Below are 22,862 nucleotides of genomic sequence, written 5' to 3'. Positions count from 1 at the left end.
GGGAGCCACCTAGCCCACCTCTCCCCGGGGACCAGAGCAGCCACTATGGGTCTAGGCTGCCCATGTAAGGAGGCAAGGCCTGGGGACACCCGAGATGCCTGGTTATAATTAACCCAGACATGTGGCTGCCCCCCCCAACACCTGCTGCCTGAGCCCCACCCCCACCCCAGTGCCTGGGTCTTAGGCTCTGTACACCATGGAGGAGAAGCTTGCTCTAAAAATAACCCTGTCCCTGGTGGATCCAGGGTGAGGGGCAGGCTGAGGGCGGCCACTTCCCTCAGCCCCAGGTTTGTTTTCCCAAGAATGGTTTATCTGCTTCTGTAGCTTTTCCTGTCAATTCCGCCATGGTGGGAGCAGCCTGCACCAGGCTTCTGGAAGAAACCAAACCGGGTTCTAACCCTTCAGCCGCAGTCATTGCCTTTCCTGTAGCTGGGTGACTACAGGACCCCCTCTCTGTCTCCTGTATCCTTCCTGGGCCTGGGGATCCTTGGCTTTCACTGGAAATTTCCCCCCAGGTGCTGTAGGCTAGAGCCATGGCTCCCAAGAACAGTGCTTGCCTGGCATGCATGGTTCTGAACCTCTAACTGCAAAAAATGACACACACTTTGACCCTTGGAAGGCTGAGGCAGGGGGATTGCCATGAGTGCAAAGCCAGACTGGGTGGCATAGTTAGACCCTGTCTCTAAAAACCAAAAACAATTAAATAACTAAAGTCAGGCATGTAATCCTACTCGGAAGACTGAGGCAGAGGGATTGTCACATGTCTGAGGCCAGCCTGGACTACATAGGGTTTCAGGCTAGCCCTGTCTACAGAGTAAGGCCCTATTTCAAAAACACAAACAAAATGGTTCTCCCAGCTGCTGATGCTCACCAGGCAATGAAACTAAGGGAGGGTGCTGGCTACAATCAAGGCTGTGGGGGACCGAGGGCAGGCTGTACAGGGCTTATACGTGCCTAGGACTCCCAAAGTATTACTGTTCCATGTTCCCGGCGAAGGGCCAGCTGTCCCCCGCCAGCTAGACTCAGCACTTAGTTTGGGAACCAGTGAGCAAGTCAGCCCCTGGGGCAGCCCATACAAGGCCATGGGGCTGGGCAAGCTGCACGCCTGGGTCCGGGGTGGGCACGGTGCCCGGGCAACGAGCTGAAAGCTCATCTGCTCTCAGGGGCCCCTCCCGAGGGACAGCCCCTCCTGGCTAGTCACACCCTGTAGGCTCCTCTATATAACCCAGGGGCGCAGGGGCTGCCCCCGGGTCACCACCACCTCCACAGCACAGACAGACACTCAGGAGCCAGCCAGCCAGGTAGGGACTGAGAGAAATCACGGGAGGTGGGAGTGGGGCGCGGGAGTCCAAGGGTCCGCTCACCCAGTCATGTTATGGTTGTGGATTTTGCAGCACAAGTTGTGGGGACAAATGTCTGGGACACCTAGGTCTCAATAGCCACCAAGTGTCCCCTCCTTGCAAGGCAGGGTGGGCTGGAACTTAGTTTAGCAGAGTTAATGGCCCACACAAAGACAGTTGTCTCAGTGACACCTGTCAGTGGCCCTTTAACTTTGTAACCATGTGGACCTGTGTTGCATCTCTGTGACTTTGTGTCTCACTGTCCTGGTCTCTCTCTCTCTCTCTCTCTCTCTCTCTCTCTCTCTCTCTCTCTCTCTCTCTCTCTCTCTCTCTCTCTCTCTCTCTCTCCCTCCCTCCCTCCCTCTCTCTTTCGAGATGGGTCGGGGGGGGGGCGTGTTCTCTGTATAGCCCTGGCTGTCCTGGAACTCACTCTGTAGACCAGGCTGGCCTCAAACTCAGAAATCCACCTGCCTCTGCCTCCCAAGTGCTGGGATTAAAGGCGTGCGCCACCACTGCCCGGCGGGTCTCTCTTGTGTGAGACATGGGGGCTCTCACTCTTACAGGCCCCTGGCTCTCCTTTGAGTCCTTCTGTCTGGCTGTCTCTGGGATCTTGAAGGCAGGAAGGACTACATGACTCAGTTTACCTGGAGATCTTAGAGAATTTGTGATGAGTTCGGGGATTCCCGACTTTCTGCTTTCTGCTTCTGCGTCTTGCCTCGGTGTCCTGTCTCCTGGGGTGCCCCTGTGGGGGGGAGTAGCGGAGGATACAGAACCCTCTGAAGGGAGAGATCTGGGCTGGAAGCCCTGGGTGTCCTTGAGTCCCAGGGCCTGGCTGTGTGTCCTCCTGGCCACCCCAGCCCACCTGTCCCAATGCTGACTTAGTGCAAGGCGAGCCAGCAAGGAGGGAGGACAGGTGGCAGTGGGGGGTGAGGAGCATCTAAAAATAGCCACAAAGTAGCAGCTTCAAGGGCTTTGGATCTCTGTCTGCCCCACCCTCTTCTCTCAGCTTGGTCCACCTTCCCTCTCACCTCCCTCTGAGGCCCCTCCAGTCCTGATGGAGGCCTGATGTCCCCCACGGTCAGTGCTTCAGGGATCTAGTCAATAAAATTAATAATGAAAAACAATAGTAATAAAATACACGTGACGTGACTGGGGAGGTGACTGGGGTAGCTTAGGGCTTAGTTGAAATCCCAGAATTCACACCCTTTAAAAGACAAGACAAAACAAAACAGCTGGCTGTGGGGGAGAACATCAGAATCCTCCTGGGGAGGTGGGGACAGGGGATCCATGGGGCTCCATGGCCAGCCTGCCTAGCTCCAGGCCTGTGAGAGACCCTACCTCAAGATAAAATAAAATAAAATAAATATATAAAATAACAATGTTGCAGCGCCTGAGGTCACCATTGGAATGTGCATACCTGTGCACATACATGAGCCTGCACTACAAACAAAAATATAACAGTAATTGTTAGAATCCCAGCTGCAACTTCATGCCAGGTGTCAGGTCTATGCTCATCAGTCAGGGACTGGGACCCAGAGATCTGTCAGTCCCGTGGGAAAGCTTCAGTCTCACAGATTCAAATGCCAGAGAGGTCTAGTCACAGACTGGGGCCCAGAGCAGTGACTTAGGAGAGATGTGCCTTTTAAAGTGGACCTTGTAGACAGCCAGAGGTGGAGGGACTGGGAGAGGTGGCTGAAGCCTCCAGACCCATTCCTACGCCCGCATCTGGACTGATCTGGATCAGAAGCTCAGGGGAGCCCTTATGGCTTTTCTCAGGTGTGCACATATAATCTTTACCAGGGTCCTCACACAGAGCTTGTCAGATTGATTTTCAATTTCTGTGACAAACACCATGACCAAGACAACCTAAAAAAGAGAAAGCATTAATTTGGGGTTCAGGGTTCTGGAGCGGCAGGGAGGTGGGCATGGGGCTGGAGCAGAGGCTGAAAGCTCACATCTTTATCAACAACCAGAGGCAGTGAGAGCCACTTGGGAATGGGCTGGCATTTCGGAAATCTCAAAGCCCACAAGCAATGACACACCTCCTCCAATAAGGCCACACCTCCTAGTCCTTCCCAAACACTTCCACCCACTGGGGACCAAACATTCAAATATGTGAGTCTGAGGCTATTCTCATTCAAATCACCACAGATCCAAGAACAACAATCGAATAAAATATTTGTGTTATGTGCCAGGCACTGGCCGACGCGCTTTACCTGTCTTTAAATCCCTCCCAAGAGGTCAGCAGCGCTGCCACAGTCTCCACGTTACAGATGAGTAAGCAGGAAAGTCAAACGGGCTCCTCAGAGTCACGCGGCTGCTTGTAAGGTGCAAAGCCGAAATTCGAACCCAGACCATCCCATTCCAGATCCTTTGCTGCTTTTATTCATCTTTATTTTATTTTAATTCCTGGTGGCAGGGTTTCTGTAGCCCAGGCTACCCTTGAATTCACTGCAATCCTCCTGCCTCAGTTTCAGAGTGTTGGAATTACAAGCATGGACCACCATGCTCAATTCCTCAGTTCCTTCGGGTTGAGATAGAGACCCGTGTAGGAGCCCAGACTCGGGCTGGTCTCCAGCTCTCTACGTAGATGAAGATGACCTTGAACTGCTGGGATTTCAGGCATGAGCAGCCACACCCAGATTTGCTGAGCACCAAACCACCCAGGGTCCTAAGCTTGCTGGGCAAGCACTCTGCCAGCAGAATCCCAGCCCCAGATCCTGTATTTTTGTAGTTGTTTTTGTTTATGTGACTGTCCTTTTCTGGCTTTAGACAAAAGGTTTTGCCCTCCTTTTCCAGCTAGAGAGACTGAGTCCCCAGCGGGATCACATAGGCAGGATGTGGCCACATCAGGCAACTTGGGCTCCTGATGTTTCCTTACAAGGCTGGGGTTCACAGGGGGAGAACCTCCCTTTTTCAAGCCCACGGTCCGACGGACTGCAAGCCCCCAGCAACTGAGTTCTTAAGTCTGAACTCAGCATCCCGTCTGCTCACAGGGTCCCAAAGGTCGCCACCATGCCGTTCGGCAACACCCACAACAAGTTCAAGCTGAACTACAAGCCTCAGGAGGAGTATCCAGACCTCAGCAAGCACAACAATCACATGGCCAAGGTGCTGACCCCTGACCTCTACAATAAGCTTCGCGATAAGGAGACACCATCCGGCTTCACTCTGGACGATGTCATCCAGACTGGGGTGGACAACCCAGGTGAGTCTGCAGCAGGACAGACAGACCAAAGGGATGGAGACAGACACCTGCCTGTTCCAGGGAGACTCAGTTTCCTCCCTTCTCTACCTTTCCCTTCCTCTTCTTGAATTATATCTAGGATATCTAGGAACTCCTCCCTGCACGCTAGGAAGGGCCTTTACCACTGAGCCACGCCCCCAGCCCCTCACTGGGGGATTCTGGGCAGGGCCTTTACCACTGAGCCACGCCCCCAGCCCCTCACTGGGGGATTCTAGGCAGGGGCTCTACCACTGAGCCACGCCCCCAGCCCCTCACTGGAGGATTCTAGGCAGGGGCTCTACCACTGAGCCACGCCCCCAGCCCCTCACTGGGGGATTCTAGGCAGGGGCTCTACCACTGAGCCACGCCCCCAGCCCCTCACTAGGGGATTCTAGGTAGAGGCTCTACCACTGAGCCACGCCCCCAGCCCCCTCACTGGGGGATGCTAGGCAGGGGCTGTACTTCTGAGTTGCACTCCGGGTCCTCTGTGAAAGTGGATTGTTTGAGGTTCTCAGCACAGGCTACAATTTGGGGTCTCCAAGGAGCTCTAACATCTTTGGTCCCATTTACCTGGTCCCTGGAATGATCCTTTTCCCCACACTGGAAACATCCATCCATCACAAACCCAAGCTTCCTGTGCTGACCTCAGCCCCACCCCACAGGACACCCCTTCATCATGACGGTGGGCTGTGTGGCCGGCGATGAGGAGTCCTACACGGTCTTCAAGGACCTGTTTGATCCCATTATCCAAGACCGCCATGGCGGCTACAAACCCACAGACAAGCATAAGACCGACCTCAACCACGAGAACCTCAAGGTCACTGGCCACCAGGGACAAGGTGGGGACGAGAGAGGGCGGAGATGCAGAGTAGGTGGAGGTATGGGAAGACAGAGAAGACCCCTGAGACAGGATGGGACTCCAGTGTCCTGAGGACAGGTGAGGCAGTGAGGCAGGATGGGGCACAGGAAGGAACTCAGTACCAACATGGGGATCTGGGAGGATCTGGGGGAGATCCAAAGGCCTCTGGGGAGATCCTAGAAGATCTGGGGCAGACCCAGGAGGAAGTCAGGAAACTCCAGAGGACATGAGGGGACACTCAGGAGGATTGGGGAGACTCTGAAAGACCTGCAGTGAGACTCACGGAAGATTTGGAGTGAGGCTGAGTATGGCCAGTACTTCCTTCCCTGATACCCCAATGCTCTCCAGGGTGGAGACGACCTGGACCCCAACTATGTGCTGAGCAGCCGCGTGCGTACTGGCCGCAGCATCAAGGGTTACACTCTGCCCCCGCACTGCTCCCGTGGAGAGCGCCGTGCAGTGGAGAAGCTGTCCGTGGAAGGTGAGGTCCCCCGCGGCTGCACCCGGTTCAGGTTTCGGTTCCATCGGAGCTGGCCTTGGCATGAGAAGAATGGCTGCATTGCCCGTGCTGGCGGGTGGGGGGTGGGAGGGCCACAGCGCACTGAAGCAACCTGGGAAGTCCTGCACTCAACTGCCCCAGGGTTTTCACACCCATTGCTGTCTCAGTCACTCCTTGGTTCATTAATTCAGCAATCCCCACTCTGAGTGGGGAGCTGAGATTTTTCCGGTGAGGGGGCATAGCCCGAATCTGGGTGTGGCAGAGAACTGACAGAGGGTTGTTTCTGTTAGTTGGCCTGGGCCAGGCACCCTACACTTGTAATCTCAGTACTTGGAAGGTTGAGACAGGAGGATCACCAGGAATTGAAGGGCCAGCCTTTATTCATAGTGAGGCTCTTCCTCAAGAACAAGAAAGGAAAACAATAACATGTTCATAATGACTGCACATTTCTCTTTCTTTTGTTCCATTGAGACAGACTCCCTATAGCCTAGGCTGGCCTCCAACTAGTGATCCTCCTGCCTCAGCCTCCCAAATACTGGGATTACAAGTATGTGCCTTAGCTGGCACAAAGTATAAATCTACAGTGGGCAGTGGCTAATCTTTGGGAAGTAGGGGGTTGGGTTTTTTATTTGTTTGTTTGTTTTGTATTTTGTTTGTTTGTTCTTTATTTGATTTTTTAAAATATTTTGCAGCATCTCTCTCCATAGCCCTAGCTATCCCAGACTCACTGTGTTGAGCAGGCTGGGGTCTCAAAGTTAAAGAGATCCACCCACCTCTGCTTCTGAGCCCTGTGGTGGTCACTCTTAAGCCCTCCATAATTATGTCACACATACTGAATTTGAGGCCAGCCTAGGCTACCTGATAGGACTCAGTCTCAGAAATAAAAAACGAGAAAAGCCAGGTCCGGGGCTCACACACTCTTGCAGGTGGACTTGGTGGGTGGGTCTGCACACAGAAGGAGGTGTCAGTGAACGCGGAGAATAGGTTACATGTGGAATGTAAGTGGTTTGGAGACCTCTTTGATGTCCGGGCGAGGAGTGTTAGGGGCAACAATAGCGTGCAGTCCTCCAGTCTTGGTCCCCCAGCCGAAGTGAGGCAGGCTGCCCACTGCTCTCCTTGTGGTCCCTCAGCTCTCAACAGCCTGACGGGCGAGTTCAAGGGCAAGTACTACCCTCTGAAGAGCATGACGGAGCAGGAACAGCAGCAGCTCATTGACGACCACTTCCTGTTTGACAAGCCCGTGTCACCTCTGCTGCTGGCCTCAGGCATGGCCCGAGACTGGCCCGACGCCCGTGGCATCTGGTGAGTCCCTCCTTTCTCCAGAACCTCCGGCCCTCTGACCTTCAATCGCAGGAGACTTTCTATGGGTTAAAATAGGGTCCCGAGTCCGGTCCACCACAAGGGTTAGGGCCGCTCATGAAGGCGGATGTGGGAGGCTTGACTGCACGCACCCCACGTGGCCACTGGGGGTGGGGGGGGTGAAGTGTCGGGCTGTGAGAAGCCACAGGACCCCGTTCCAGGGGTGAGGAAGTGCAGTTTGAAGTCAACTCCGCGGACCTGCCGGAGTTGGCTTGGGGTCCCTGGGCCTGCACAGAGGTCGGGGACAGTAGGTTCTAACTCTTGGACACCGCAGACACCACTGGGTGCCTCGGAATAGCTGAGAACAGAGTGGGGCTCAAGGGCTGGCTCTAACCCGGGGCCAAAGGGAAAAGGGCAAGAGGAGAGGGCTCTGGTTGGGTCCCGTGGGGAGGAGAGGATTGCTCAGAGGGCAGGTTGGCTTGACTTGGTGGAAATCGTGTCTGGAAGCACCCGCTGGAGATTAGGCCTGGCTCTTTAGAGGAAGACCTGCTCCATTGCTCCAGCACGGTGATCCAGATGAGAAGAGATAGTCCATGGTTTTAATGTGTTTATTGTAGAAAGGCAGAGAGAGAGAGAGAGAGAGAGAGAGAGAGAGAGAGAGAGAGAGAGAGAGAGAGAGAGAGAGAGAGGCAGGTGGAGAGAGGGAGGAAGAGAATGCAGAGAGGCGGGGAGCAAGAGAGCAAGAGAGAAGCAAGCGGGAAGCAGAAGTAAGAGAGGGAGGAGGGGGCAAGGAGCCCCTTTTACAGTGGGCCAGACATACCTGGCTGTTGCCAGGTAACTGTAGAAGTGGAGTCCAGACAGAATACCAGGGGCTTGGGGTGTTGCCCTACGTGACTGATGACCACAGAATTATGGAGCTGGGGCCTCGTGTCAGGAGCCTAGTGTCTGGGAGCATGGAAAACGTCCTTCTGTCTCTTGCAGTGTTATCTGCTGGGTCTCAGGGGTTTAAACCTAGGTCAACCAGAAAACAGGCTGCCTTTTACGGTCCCACTGCCTTCTAACCCTGCCTATCCCTGGGCAGGTGTCATAGTTTAGGAAACTTGAATCAAGGAAGTGTAATGCAATTATCTTAGATCTGTGGCATAGGCCTGGAAGGAGGTCCTGAGCTCAGGGCCAACCAGACTACAGCGAGTTTGAGACCAGCTTAGCCTCAAAATAAGAACTGAACAGAGAGATGGAGATGGAGTTGTGGCTCAGTGGGAGAGCCCCTGCCTAGAATCCCCCAGTGAGGGGCTGGGGGAGTGGCTCAGATGGAGAGAATCTGCCTGGCATGCATAGTGCCCAGATTTAATCCCTATTATGGCAAATAAAATAAAATAAAACATTGATACTGGAACTTTATACTCCCTGGATTCAAACCCCAGCTGTTACTAGGTATATGACCACACATTCCTGCAGTGTCAGCAACTCCGGAGTCCTAAGGCAGGAGGATCACTTGATGTCAGGAACCACTCTGGTCAACAAAGACCATCTTTATAAAAATCCATTGTACAAGGCCAGGTGGTAGTGGCACACACATTTAATCTCAGCACTCAGGAGGCAGAGACAGATGGGTCTCTGAGATTGGGGCCAGCCTGATCTACAAAGTAAGTTTCAGGACAGCCAGGGCTACACAGAGAAACCCTGTCTTAAAACAACAACAACAACAAAATGCATTGTACAACAAAATACACATATGAAAATACAACAACAGCAACAGCAGCAGCAGCAGTAATAAAAAATCATCCAGCCGGGCGTGGTGGCGCACGCCTTTAATCCCAGCACTCGGGAGGCAGAGGCAGGCGGATTTCTGAGTTCGAGGCCAGCCTGGTCTACAGAGGGAGTTCCAGGACAGCCAGGGCTATACAGAGAAACCCTGTCTCGAAAAACCAAAAAAAAAAAAAAAAAAAAAAAATCATCCAGGTTTGGTGGTGCATGCCTGCAATCATCATACTGCAGAGACTGAGGCAGGGGAATTACCAGTTCAATGGCAGCCAAGACCCCCACCCCTTTCTGAACAAGAAATAATTAAAATTGTTACATTAATGATAATTTAAAATAACTGAAGATTGTTGAACTCTCAGAACCCTGGGATGCAAATCCGAAAGGACAATCTTGGCATCCAAGTGGATATAACATTGTGTATAGGACCCGTGGTCACAGGAGGTATACAACGCCCCTGTCCCCGAAGCTGACCTGGAACTCAAGGTCTTTACACCTCCATCTTCTGGGTGCCAGGGCTACAGGCCGGTGCCTGCAGGGGAGGGGTCAAGTAAAACTGAAGGTTTTCAGGAACCTGGGCCCATGAAAGTCCCTGTTCTGAAGTTTCGCGGAGTTGTGACTGGGAAGCCAGTGTGCCCGTGTTTGTCCCCTGGAGCCCAAAGGGAGTGGCTATGAACAAAGCCCCGCATTTACTTTCTCGGGCCATTGGGGCTCCTGCTGACTTCTTGGTTTTGGGTCACCCCTTCTTAGGCACAACGACAACAAAAGCTTCCTGGTGTGGGTGAACGAGGAGGACCACCTCCGTGTGATCTCCATGGAGAAGGGAGGCAATATGAAGGAGGTTTTCCGCCGCTTCTGCGTGGGCCTGCAGAAGGTGGGTGGCTGCGCCCTGATTGCAACCCCATGTAAAGCCAAACTCCTTCCTAAACCCAGCCCTGCCCTTCCAAACCCTCCACGCCCAGTTCCTAAGACTCCTCCTCTTCCACACTGGCCATGCCCACGCTGGCTTTTCATCACCCACTTTCCAGTCTCTGCCTCTTACACACACTCACACATATGCGCATATACATGTATAAATATTCATACATGCATACACACTCATATACATATGCGCACACACACATATACACACATGAATACACACTCATACATACATGAATACACACGTGCATACACACTCATACACACATGCACACGCAGCAAGCTCTGCCTTTTCTGACTTCATTCCCTAAGAAGGTTCCGACCATTCCCCACCCTCACCTGCTTTCCCATCCTCACTTTCCAGCCCCAGCCCCAGCCCTACCTTTCAGAACTCACCTCACCCATTTACCAAGCCCTGTTCCCATCCCCAGGGTCTGAAACCAGCCCCCATCTTTGCCCAAGGCCTCTCTGGGCAGAATTCCTCCTGGTTGTCGCTCCACTCTCACGCGCCCTACCCCCACCTATGTCCTAACACCTGGTCCCTCAGAAACCCCCCCCCCCGTCCCAGATTGCATTTGGAGTCCAATTCCTGGTGTCCTCTCCCCTTCTCAGATTGAGGAGATCTTCAAGAAGGCTGGTCACCCCTTCATGTGGAACGAGCACCTGGGCTACGTGCTCACCTGCCCCTCCAACCTGGGCACCGGGCTGCGCGGAGGCGTGCACGTGAAGCTGGCGAACCTGAGCAAGCACCCCAAGTTTGAGGAGATTCTCACTCGCCTTCGTCTGCAGAAGCGCGGCACAGGTGCGACCCGCCCCGCCCCACCCCGCCCCGCCCCGCCCCGCGGCGTCTGGGGAGGGATCTACCGAGGAGGGGTGTCCCTGCAAGTTCCGGGGTCAAGAGTATTTGATGTGTATTTTACGTACATCCCCGATCATCTATTGGCGGCTCAGATTCTCCACCTGTAAATGGAATGGGATCAGTTTGACCGCAGGCTGACAAGCTTGTTTTTTGTTTGTTTGTTTGTTTTGTTTTTCGAGACAGGGTTTCTCTGTTTAGCCCTGGCTTTCCTGGAACTCACTCTGTAGACCAGGATGCCCTCGAACTCACAGAAATCCTCCTGCCTCTGTCTCCCGTGTGCTGGGATTAAAAATGTGCATCACCACTGCCTGGTATATTTTTAAAATTAAATTTGTCTGTGTGAGAGGGAGCATTCCCACTTCACGACACTTGCATGGATGTCAGAGGACAACTTTCTAAAGTTAGTTCCTGCCTTCCACCACGTGAGCCCTGGAATTGAACCCCGATGTCAGGTTTAACTGCAAGCATCTTTACTCACTCAGCTATTTTGCTGGCCTGTGCTATAATTTCTTGTTGAGCTGGGACCTCACCCTAAAGTCCAGGCATACAGTGCCTAATATCAATAACTGGTGACTTGTGAACAGCAACTTTCCGAGACGTTTGCACTTGGGCATAGGGTCGTACCTGCACCTCTGCTCCCTGTTCAATGCCTCTGTGGCGTCTGCTCCCGCGCAGGTGGCGTGGACACGGCTGCGGTGGGCGCGGTGTTCGACATCTCCAACGCCGATCGGCTGGGCTCATCCGAGGTCGAACAGGTGCAGCTGGTGGTGGATGGCGTGAAGCTTATGGTGGAGATGGAGAAGAAGCTGGAAAAGGGCCAGTCCATCGACGACATGATCCCCGCGCAGAAGTAGGCGCAGCGCGTGGCGCACCAGCCTGCGGTGTGCGCTGGTGCCCCGCCTCCTGGAAGTCCAATCATTGGGCTCTGTCCTCTGGGTTCTGGCCAATGAGAACCTGCCTCTCCGGAGTCCCGCCCACCTGCCTCTCTGGCGCTCCGGAGCGCCGGCTGCTTCCCCATGCCCTGCCTTAAATAAAAGTCCGTGATGGCCTTAGCTTTGAGAGTGCCAGCTACTGAGGGAGGAGGAGCGGGGACTTATCTCTTATGCGTCTCACTTGGCGTCCTGTCTGTTCTGTCTTCCGTCCTCTCTAGCTGCTAGGTTATTGCTGTTTTGAGACAGCCGCTCTTGTAGCTGAGGCTGGCCCTGAATTCCCTATATAGCTGAGGAGAGTCCTGGATTTCTAATCCTCCGCTTTTCAACTTCTGGGATTAGAGGTGTGCGCCACCATGCTTGGCACAGGTATGCACAGGTACACACACTTGTGACAGGCTAGAGGAGGGCTGTGGGTGTCTTCCTCTGTTATCTTTCTTCTTCTTCTTCTTCTTCTTCTTCTTCTTCTTCTTCTTCTTCTTCTTCTTCTTCTTCTTCTTCTTCTTCTTCTTCTTCTTCTTCTTCTTCTTCTTCTTCTTCTTCTTCTTCTTCTTCTTCTATTTTACTATGCAGCCCTGGCTGTCCTGGAACTCACTATGTAGACCAAGCTGGTCTCGAACTCGTAGAGATCCACCTATCTCTGCCTATTGAATGCTGGGTCTAAGGGCATGTGCTACGGCACCTGGCATCCACCTGTTTTGACAGTCTCTTTGCTGAACCTGACGCTCACTGTCTCAGCTAAGTGAAGGGACACCCAGGACCCAGGGTCAGCCTGCTTCTGTCCACATGCTGGGGTCACAGGCACACACCCATGCCTGTCATTTACTTGGATAATGATGACCCAAACTTAAGTTCTCTTGATAGCGTACAACAGGGCTGCCATCCACTCAGCCATCTCCTTTACCCTTGTTAAACACGGGCTATCCCTATATACTTTAGGTTGGCCTCAAACTTACTATGTAGCCTAGGCTGGCCTCAAACTTACTATGTAGCCCAGGCTGGCCTCAAACTTACATTAACCTCCTGAATCTGCCTCCTGAATTCTGGAATGACAGGCAGATCCACCATGCCCAGCTTAGCCGGCAGTCAGTAGAGGCAGCTCACCAGGCGAAAAACGGATCCTGCACTAACCTGATGTGTTTGGTCCCAGAACTTATGTCAAGGCAGTAGAACCAACTCTCAAAACTGAGTTCTCTTGGCAAAAGTGTTCCCTTTCACAGATAATACATAAAGTGAAATATTTTTTAAAAAATAGGCCACAGTTCCCATCTGTAGTTGGTGATCCTTCCAGGTCAGGCTCTCACATAGACCAGGTTGGCCCTCAAACACTATGTGGCCAAGAAAAACCTTGAGTGATTTTTGGTTTTTGTTGTTGTTTTGTTTTTGAGGTAGGGTCTCTCTACATAGTCATTGTTGTCCTGGAACTCAGTACATAGACTAGGCTAGCCTTGAACTCAGAGATCCGCCAGTTTTTGCCTCCTAAATACCGGGATTAAATGCATGTACCACCATACCTGGTTGATCTTGAACATCTAATCATTTGGCTTTTACCCGTTTAATGCTGGAATTACAGATCTGTGCCACCGTGCCCATCCTGGGGACCTAAACCAGGGCCTCCTGCATGCCAGGCAAGCCCTCTGCTGAATGAGGTTCGAATCTCTTGCTCTCCTGCCCAGCCACTCCCACTATGTGTCTGGGCAGGAGTTTCTGCTTCCAGGTGGAGCACATGGGTTGGGCCATCACTAGGAAGTGATTAGGGTCTTCAGTCCCAAGAAAGAGCCAGAAGGGGTGTGGGGACAGTTTTTGAGAGAGGAATACATACCAAGCCCAGGCATGGCGGCTCACCCTCCCCACTTAGCCTCAGCACTCAGGAGGCAGGTGCAGCTGGATCTCTGTGAGCCTGAGGCTAGCCTGCTCTACATAGTGAGTGCCCTATACCTATAATCCCAGAACATGGGAGGTGGAGGCAGGATCGGCAGGTCAAAGCCAGCCTTGGCTATACAGAGACCAGTCTAGGCTATATGGAAACAAACGCAGGTACCGTGACAAGTTTCTGTAACTGCAGTGAGGAGTTATTGTCAACAGGCTGAGTCAAAGGCCCACAGAGAGAGTATCTGTACACAGAGATCAGCTCAAAACAAAACAGGTTGTGAGTCCTTAGAGGTGTGCCAGCAGCAACCTTGTACCCCAGCTCTCAGGAGGCTGAGGCAGAGGGATTACCAAAAGGCCAAGCCTAGTCAGAGACAAGTAGCAAGACTAGGTCTTAATGCAAGCTGGCTCAGTAGTTAGGCTCATTTGCTGACCCAGCAGACCTGGGTTTAGTCCAGCACTCAATCCACAGCTCACAATTGTCTGATACTCCAGCCCGAGGACCCAACACTCTCATCTGGCCTCCAGGGGCACCTGCATGGACAGAGCAGAAAAAAACAACAACAACAACAACAACAAAACCCAACCAACGGAGCAAACCAGAAAACCACTCACAAATTAAGAGATCTTAAAAAAAAAAAAAAAATCAAAAGGTTGGGCTGGAGAGATGGCTCAGTGGTTAAGAGCACCGGCTGCTCTTCCAGAGGTCCTGAGTTCAATTCCCAGCAACCACATGGTGGCTCACAACCATCTCTAATAGGATCTGATTGATGCCCTCTTCTGGTGTGTCTGAAGACGGCTACAGTGTACTCACATAAAATAAACAAATCTATTTTAAAAATCAAAAGGTCAAAGATTAAAAAAAAAAAAAAGTCATTAGAGGTCAAGAAATTCATGTCCAGCCTGCAGTTTAACTGAGGTCCAGGGCTCATCACAGGATGACTAAGATAGAGGTTAAGTGACAAAGATAGCTTGCCAGATCCTGGGCATCCCTGCTTGAAGAAATCACTGCTGGTCCCAGCCTCACTCACAGCCATGAGTGTGGACAGAGACTCAGAACGTTTAATCACTGTTGGTACCACAACTGTTTTGCCTGAGCCCCTCCCTGTGTACCTGCTGCCAACCACACCCCCACACCTTCCTCCAGCGCCCATCAACCTGCAACTCTTGCTCTTTTTTTTTTTTTTTAGACAGGGTTTTGCTGAGTAGCCCTGGCTGTCCTGGAACTCACTCTGTACATCAGGCTGTCCTCGAACTCACAGAGATCCACCTGCCTTTGCCTCCCAAGTGCTGGGATTAAAGGTGTGTTCCACCACTGGCCGGCTCCCTACTGCCCTCTTCTGGGATGTAGGTCCTGTGAAGGCGGGGCTGGGGCTGTCCTTGCAGAGGATACTGTTTGCAAGTTCAAAGCCAGCTTGGGCTACAAAGTGAGATGAGCCTGGTGTTTTTAAGAATCAAAAGCCAGACAGGTGGACATTTGAGAGGACAAACGGAAAGTCTGCTCAACTTCCATTCATTGCCGGCAGGTTTTTGTAAAAGCCATTTTTGGGGGAGATGACCCTTTCATGTATCTCAGGGTGGCCTCAACACTATATATCCCAGAATGGCCCTGATCCTTCCTCTGCTTCCTGTGTGCTGGGATCACGGGCCAGATCCAAATGGTTTTTGCAAAAGTAGGGTCCCATCCCCCTTATCAGGCAAGCACTGTACCAACTTTGCCACAACCCATGGAACTTCCTCCTGAACCCTCAGTTTTACCCTCAGGGACATCCAGGGTTCTGGTCACTTCCAGCCCCTTCCCCACAGACGGACTCTGTACGTCTCTTATGTCCAGAACTGGGCCTAGCGTGGAGTCGGCACCAGTCATTGATTGTTTATTGAATACATGTATTACTGGAATAGGAAGAGGCTCTGGGTCCAGTGTAATATGGCAGAGGGGAGTGAGTGGCCAAGAGGAGGGTGTCACAGAAGGCTGGGGCCTCATGGAAGAGGCTGAGCTCTGTTCTGCCCTCTTCCATAGTCATCCTTGACCCATCCTCCAACCCCACTGTTCCCATTCTGCAGATGAGATAACAAAGGCTCAGCAAGCAGAACCACAGGTCGGGGTCAAGTCCCCAGCTCCCTGGCTCACCTGCAGGCCAAGGGCTGGGAAGGGAAACCCCAGGTCGGCCAGGGAGGAGGTCGGGGTTGGAGGGACTCCTACTGTTTATTGAGTAACAGGCTGCAGATGAGGAGCTGACAGAAGGGGCGGGGCAATAACTTAAAAATCAGAGGCGGCAGCAGCAGCTCCCCGAGAGACCTCTGCAGAGGGACAGGAGTATATACACGGATTTGTACAAAGTGCCCCGCGCCAGCCTGGGGCATGAAGGAGGCTCGATCATAAGGGGGAGGGAGGGGAAGGTTCCTGTCTGTGACTCCCCCAACTCCCTGAACCCCCCAAGTTCTGTCTCCAGTCATTAATCCTGGCAGCTCTCCCTGAATGGGAGAATTTCCTCAGTTTCCCTTCTCACTCCTGTCCCCAAAGTCTCCTCAGGTGCCCTGCAGAAGAACAAGATTGTGGGGAGGGGGGTCCCACCAGAGGCCCTAGGAGGGTGCCAGCTCCCCCGATGAGCCCTCTTATCATGTCATGTGTCCCCACACTGTCTCTGTCCACCAATCTAATCCAGGGAAACTTCAGTCATGACACAGGGCACCCCCTCCTCTGTCCCCTTCCCCTCTTGGGGAAGTGATAGGAACCAGAGAAAGAAGGGACCCGGGCTGTGATGGTGGCTGTGGCGGTGGTAGTGGTGGCGGTGGCTCAGAGTTCGAGGTCGTTGGAGATGCGGGTGACAAGGGTGCGGAAGGCCAGGGCGGTGCCCGCCACACGGCGGAAGAGGACGCCCCTGAGGCCGGGCCGGGGCAGCTGGCACACCTCCACTTCGAAATGGGACAGGGGCTCGGGCCCGCCCGCACCCCCGTGCAGGCAGGCCAGCAGGAACGGCTGCGGCTGGCGGCACCGGCAGCGGGCGGCCGCCGTGGCCTGTCGCAGGGCAGCCATCAGGGCCTCAGGAGGTCGCGAGCTGGTCAGCTTCACACTCCAGGGGAATCGGAGCAGCCTGGGGGCGGTTTCCGTTTTATCCCAAGGTAGATGGCAACTGAGGAAGGGACAGCAGGGAGCAGGGATCAGACAGGGCGGAAGAGGGGCATGCAACTCTACCCCACCATCTGTACGGGGACTACAAGAAGTGCCCCTTAAGACTGCATTTCCCAGGCTCCCTTGCAGCTAAGCACCCCCCCCCCCCGACTGTGGGCAGAAAGGAACCAGGAGATTCCTGTAATCTCCTTCACAGACCATATCAGCAATAGCACGGCCTAAACAGAGGAAAGCTGGCCACTAAAGCACAGAGCTGTAAGAAATGAACTCAGATGACAAACAACACAGTCACACAAGCTGTGTTCCATATTTTTTGGGGCGGGAGTTTGTGTGCATGTGGTCACCCTAGAGCTGCTGAGGCTGCATCCTAACCGAGGCTCCTTTTCCTAACAGAGCTGGTTATTTCCATAAGGGACCAATAGCCTCACTTAGCCCAAGGGCTCTCTCTAGAATAACAGGGAGTCACTATGTAGACCAGGCTGGTCTGGAACTCACAGAGATCTGCCTGCTTCTGCCTCTCTATGTAGCCCAAGCCAGGAAGTGTTATCCCTGTGGCTCACAGGCGTCTTACAGCAAAGAAGAGCTCTTCATCTCTCTTTGATTTGGAAGAGTTAATGTTTTGACCAATAAATGTATGTCAGGTATGAGCACATGACCAAGCTGACCAATCAGAGCTCTGGACTACTCTGACCACAGGCATTGGCTTAGATATGGACATGTGTCCTACATTTCCATAGGGTATTCTAAACTGGAGAACTAAGCAGTGTAGAGCAAACTGTAACACATCCTGTAGGGCCTGGAGTTGAGAGTCTCTGGCAAGCTGGGTAAACAGTCACCACTAAGCCACACCCCCAGCTCCTCACTGGGGGATTCTAGGCAGGGCTCTACCACTGAGCCACGCCCCCAGCCCCTCACTGGGGGATTCTAGGCAGGGGCTCTACCACTAAGCCACACCCCCAGACCCTCAGGGGGCGGGATTCTAGGCAGGGGCTCTACCACTGAGCCACACCCGAGCCCCTCACTGGGGGATTCTAGGCAGGGGCTCTACCACTAAGCCACACCCCCAGACCCTCAGGGGGCGGGATTCTAGGCAGGGGCTCTACCACTGAGCCACACCCGAGCCCCTCACTGGGGGAATCCTGGGCAGGGCTCTACCACTGAGCCATGCCCCCAGCCCCTCACTAGGGAATTCTAGGCAGGGGCTCTTGAGGTCTTGAGGTCTCTGTAGCCTTGGCAAGCTTTGAAATTGCATTCCTCCTGCCTCCGATGTCCAAAGTGCAAGGATTGGCAGACCTGTGCGACCAGACCAGCTTGGGTAAAACGTTTTATTATGACTCAGTGATATCTATTTGTTTTTACAGAGGCTATGGCTTTTTTTTTTGGCAGACCTCAGTAGGAGTGACTTCAAGAATATTTCCTGGCTGGGTCTGCACCAACACCCTTAGCTACTGTGAAGAGATTTACCTACACCTGAGGCAGTGAATAAGAATCCCACAGGTATGGGAGGAACTCTGGGCAGCAGGTGAAACAAGGCTCACATCACTGGTGACTCTGAGAAGGTGTACCTAGTCTCAGTACAGGTGAAAAGGTTCCAGAATATTCCACCTCGTTAGCTTTCGCGCAGTAGACTGGGCTTTAGAAAGGGTGTGCAGTGTCAGGCAGGAGAGAACCTCACTTACCTTGTGACCTCAGGTCCCCCGATTCTCTCAGGTTCGTCTGTGACCCTAGCAGAGTTGGGAAGGAACAAAATGTAAATCTGGGCAAGAGCCAGCCCCTCCCCCATCCCACCGCCGCCAGCCTCGGGCAGCCCCCCGCTGCGGCGCAGGTCTCCCGCCTGCCTGCCAGCTGCTGAGAGAGCTGTAGTCTGGATTTGATCCCTTCCATCCAGAGTGGGGTCCAGACAGAAATGGTTAGTGCAGGAGGAGGAGAGATACTGAAGGATTTGGGAGATGAGAAAGGGGGCAGGCAGACACACCTACATAGAAAAGGCACAAACGTACACACATAGGCACAGACGCAAACAGAGACAGACGGGCATTGAACTGCTGAGCCACACCCTCGGCCCCTCCCTGGGGGATTCTGGGCTAGTGATTCACAGCTGTCCTTCACTTCCTCGCACACAAAAAGACATTTATTCTTTTTGAAAAATTCTCTTTCTATAGCCTGCCTAGCCATGAACTTGAGATCCTCCTGCCTCAGCCTGAGACTGCAGGACTTTTCCTGTTAGTACTTCACTAACTTAATGGTGTGTCACCTTCTGTCCTCGATTAGAAGGTTGGCTATGTGAGGGTAGGCACAGTTCACATTTTGTTAGCCATGCTAGGCAGGCTGTAGCTATCAAGGAATAACAGTCATACCAGACACACTCAAAAGCATTTTCCACAGCAATGACCTGAGTTGCCACGATCACACGTGGAAGCAGTTTCTGTGATCCCTGGCTTCACATTGCAGAGAAGAACAAGAGAGGCTAAATGGCTTGCTCCAGCTCGCTTAGTAGAGCTGAAACCTGCTACACCCGGCTGTAACACGATCCTACATACAGACGCTGTACCCTGTTCCCAGCTACAGGTCCCTTCCAAGGACACACACACACACATACACACGTATGTACACACGTGTGTCCACAGTCAGACATGCCGGGAAGAGGTGGAGCCATCAAGAACAGAGGAGATGGGACTTACTGATTTTGGATCCCTGGGGCAGAGAGGCGCCCGAGACACAGCGGTTAGAGTTCTGCCGTTTAGAGGGATCGAGGGTAACCCTGCGGGGTAAGGAGGTGGGAGTGGTGACAGGGGGTGCAGAGGACCAAGAGGTCAGGTGCAGGAAGCGAAGCAGAGAAGACAGGTTAGGCCCCGCCCCTCCACCCGCCCACACCCACACCCCACATCTGGTGCAGCTCACCTTCGGGTCAGTTTGGAGGTCAGCTTGGTGAAGAGGTTGGTGGTGGGGCGAGGCCGCCCGGAGGGCAGGGGTGCGGCCTCGTGGGCCAGCGTGGGTGAGGCTGGGGGTCCATTCTGCACACCCCCGCCACTCCCGCCCCCTGCCCGCCGGTCTCGGACCTGGCCCCCATGGAAGGTGCTGCGAATGGTGGAGCCCCGGGCCAGGCGGCTCCGCTCTCCTGACGGGGGAGCCAGGCTATGACTGGAAGGCGAGGCAGGGGGTACCCGCGAGGTACCGGAGCTGTGGGCAGAGAAAGACAAGTCACGGTGGGGCCGGAAGGCTGTCAGGGCATTATGGATCCTCGCATTGTTTTTCGTTCCAGATTCTCCCATCCAAGTTCTAACCAGACCCGACCGTTTTCAGAGTTGTAACACTAGACCTCCAATATGTACCTTCCCAGGGACCCTCAAGCCCAACCCATATCTCAGAGGCCATTATGCCTCCCCTAAGTCCACCTGTGCTTTCTCTCTTGGCATCTAAATCCTCAGGGCTAGTAGTAGTCATACACATAGCACATTTCCCAGCATGCATTGCTGCAAGAAGTCAGGTGGCGGGCCACCGTCCAATACGTTGCCAGCTGTTGTGTGATGCTGGGAGATTGGCAGCTGGCACAGAGGCCTCAGACCCCGAGCCTGTATGAAAAGGTTCAGTGGAACCCGTTCTTGGATTCTGTCTCAGAGATCTGACCCTCCGTTGTATTGAGTCCATGGCCTTCTCTGCAGCTTAGCCTTGTTCTCCTCGGTCTAGAACTCGAAGGTCCCATCTTACGCTGATTACAAATAAGGATTCTAGAATCCTTGCTCTTTGACTCGGCTGTGCAACTTTGGACAAGTTACTTAACTTCTCGGTGCCTCGTTTCTTCTCAGCTGCAAACGGAGGGATTAAGATCTACCCAGAATGCAGTTGGTAGAAATTAGGCAATTGCTGGACATGGGCAAGCAGGGGGCAGCTGCTTGATGAAGCATCATTATTAGGTTTTTTACTTTTTTATTTCTATTTTTTATTTAGTAACTACTCAACAATCTCCTTATTACTAACTCTGGGTAAGGGTTTATGGGACCCAGGAACAGTTAGTACCCATCCCATTTAGAGAAGATAAACTAAGGTTGGGACATTTGTGCAATGTCCCCCCTTAACCCAGTGCTGATCAGTCCCAGGATCACACTGACACCCACCAAACTGTAACACTTACGACATCATAGCTACATCCTGGAATGCCCTGGCCGCTGGCCAATAATACGCCAAAGCTTGGTAGGTGGAGTTATGTCTGGACCAGATGGAGACGATTCACGCTCCCTGTTTTTCCCCTTTCATATTTTTATGATAGTTTTTGTGTGCATGGGTGTTTTGCCCACATGCATGGCTGTGATCAAGTGTGCCTGGCGCCTGCAGAGGTCAGAAGAGGGCACTGGATGTTCTGGAACTGGACTTACAGATGGTACCCATGTGGGCGCTAAGAATTAAACCTGAGTCCTCTGCAAGAGCAGCCAGTGCTCTTAACTGCTGACCGTCTCTCCAGCCTGCATCTTTTTATACGGAAACAGAGCCTCACACAGCCTCAGCTGGCCTTAAAATTCTGCTCCTCCTGCATTGACCAGCCCAGTGCCGGGGGTACAGGTACTCCACACCTCCCCTGGTGTAGGACAGGCGTCAGATCCAAAGCTTTGTGCACACCAGGTAAAAGGGCTGCCAACTTAGCCACTGCCCCAGCACCTGCTTTTTTGGGGTGGGGAGGTGTTTGAGACAAGGTATCTTTGTATATCCCTGGCTGTCCTGGAACTCTCTCTATAGACTAGGTTGGCCTTGAACTCACAGAGTTCAAGTCTCTTGAGAGCTGGGATTAAAGGTGTGTGCCACTACCACCTGGCTTTAAAAACAACAAACAAACAGGGTTCAGCTCAGGATGTAGCTCAGGCTAGTCTTAAATTAGCTATGTAATCAAGATTGACCCTTCCTTCTCATACTTTCAGGAGCTTGGTGCTATGCCAAGTGATGGCGGATCACTCATTTCCCATGCAACTGCTCGATCTGGTCGCTCCACCCCAGCTGAAAAGTGTGTCCCTCTTGGGCCACCCAGCCCAGATGATGCAGGGCTCTGGAGTTTCTACTTCTAAAATTGATCACTCAAAAACTCTTCTTGGTTCCCAGGCTCATGGGTGGGGGACAGGGAGGCCCAGTTTTCCAGCACCACTGGCTGGTTTTTACCAAGGGGGAGCACTGTCAGGGATGAGAACTGCCCAGGGTGGGGAATGGCGCATGCTGCTGCGCCACGTGTCCTCTTTGATCATCAGTGTGTGTGTGTGTGTGTGTGTATGTATGTTTATGTGTGTATGTGTGTTTATGTGTGTTATGTGTGTTTATGTGTGTGTGTGTACACATTTGTATGTGTATGTATGTGTGTGTGTGTATACATGTATAAGTATGCTCACCCACCCTCTGCATTCCCCTTCATCCCAGCCCCTGCTTCACATACCTATTTTCTTTGCCATTTGGCAACAAGGACGGGCGCTCAGACCCTGGTCGCTCTGTGCACACGTAGGTGTTTCTTCGGGTCATCATGCTGGGGGGGAGGTTGTTCTGTGGGAGACACACCAAGAGGGGCCAGGAGGTGAGAAGACGCCTCTCAGCCTCCTTCCACCCTGCTGTATTCTGCCACAATATACTTTGCTTTTTCTTCCAAAGATGTATTATTGTTATTTCATTGTATGGGTGTTTTGTCTGCATGCATGCCTACCCACCAGGTTTGTGCCTGGTGTCCAAAGAGGCCAGAAGAGGGCATTAGGTCTCCTGAGACAGGAGTTATAGATAGCTGTGTTACCATGTAAGTATTGAGAATTGAACCCAGGTCCTCTGGAAGAACAGTCAGTGCTCTGAACTTCTGAGTATCCCTCTAGCCTTATTTTTCCATTTTAAAAGATTTATTTTTACTTTTGTACTATTGTACTAGCCTTTTGCTGGGAACATATACCTGTGTACCACCTGCATGCAGTGCCCTCAAGAGGCCAGAAGAGGGCATCAGCTCCCCTAGAATCGGAGTTAAAGACAGTTGCAAGCCACCATGTGGGTGCTGGGAATCGAACCCGGATCCTCTGCGAGTGCAACCAGTGCTCTTAACCCCTGAGCTCCTGGCTGCTCAATCCTTCCTGGCTCCTTTGTGTGACACAGGGTCTCATGTATCCCAGGCTGGGTTAGAACTGAGTATGTAGCTGTGAATAAAGCTCTGATCC

The 22,862-nt window shown here is 52.8% G+C and overlaps 2 protein-coding genes across 3 annotated transcripts in view; one reads left to right on the top strand and one right to left on the bottom strand.

Moving 5' to 3' along the window:
- The first annotated feature begins 1,194 nt into the window (after positions 1 to 1,194).
- Ckm (creatine kinase, M-type) lies at positions 1,195 to 11,816 on the top strand. Its single transcript, XM_021168151.2, has 8 exons — positions 1,195 to 1,301; positions 4,337 to 4,548; positions 5,229 to 5,383; positions 5,774 to 5,906; positions 7,055 to 7,226; positions 9,735 to 9,858; positions 10,518 to 10,707; positions 11,440 to 11,816. Exons 2-8 carry the CDS (start codon positions 4,356 to 4,358, stop codon positions 11,616 to 11,618), a joined length of 1,146 nt encoding a protein of 381 aa, XP_021023810.1. The 5' UTR covers positions 1,195 to 1,301; positions 4,337 to 4,355; the 3' UTR covers positions 11,619 to 11,816.
- A 3,570-nt stretch (positions 11,817 to 15,386) lies between these two features.
- Positions 15,387 to 22,862, bottom strand: part of Mark4 (microtubule affinity regulating kinase 4) — a 33,377-nt gene continuing 25,901 nt past the window's right edge. Inside the window, exons 14-18 of one of the 2 annotated variants that reach the window (XM_021166828.3) lie at positions 22,109 to 22,212; positions 19,597 to 19,875; positions 19,377 to 19,456; positions 18,375 to 18,419; positions 15,387 to 16,696 (exon numbers count right to left, since the gene is read on the bottom strand). In XM_021166828.3, coding sequence (XP_021022487.1) covers positions 16,632 to 16,696; positions 18,375 to 18,419; positions 19,377 to 19,456; positions 19,597 to 19,875; positions 22,109 to 22,212 — 573 coding nt within the window. In that variant the 3' untranslated portion in view covers positions 15,387 to 16,631. The remainder of the gene's footprint in view (positions 16,697 to 18,374; positions 18,420 to 19,376; positions 19,457 to 19,596; positions 19,876 to 22,108; positions 22,213 to 22,862) is intronic. The other variant, XM_021166827.3, reaches the window with a different exon arrangement.

The sequence above is a fragment of the Mus caroli genome, unplaced genomic scaffold (genome assembly GCF_978045245.1).
Source record: "Mus caroli unplaced genomic scaffold, Mus_caroli_1 scaffold_8, whole genome shotgun sequence".
Taxonomy (NCBI): Eukaryota; Metazoa; Chordata; class Mammalia; order Rodentia; family Muridae; genus Mus; species Mus caroli.
Note: the sequence above shows the minus strand (reverse complement) of the source record. Positions and strands in the feature narration are given on the sequence as shown.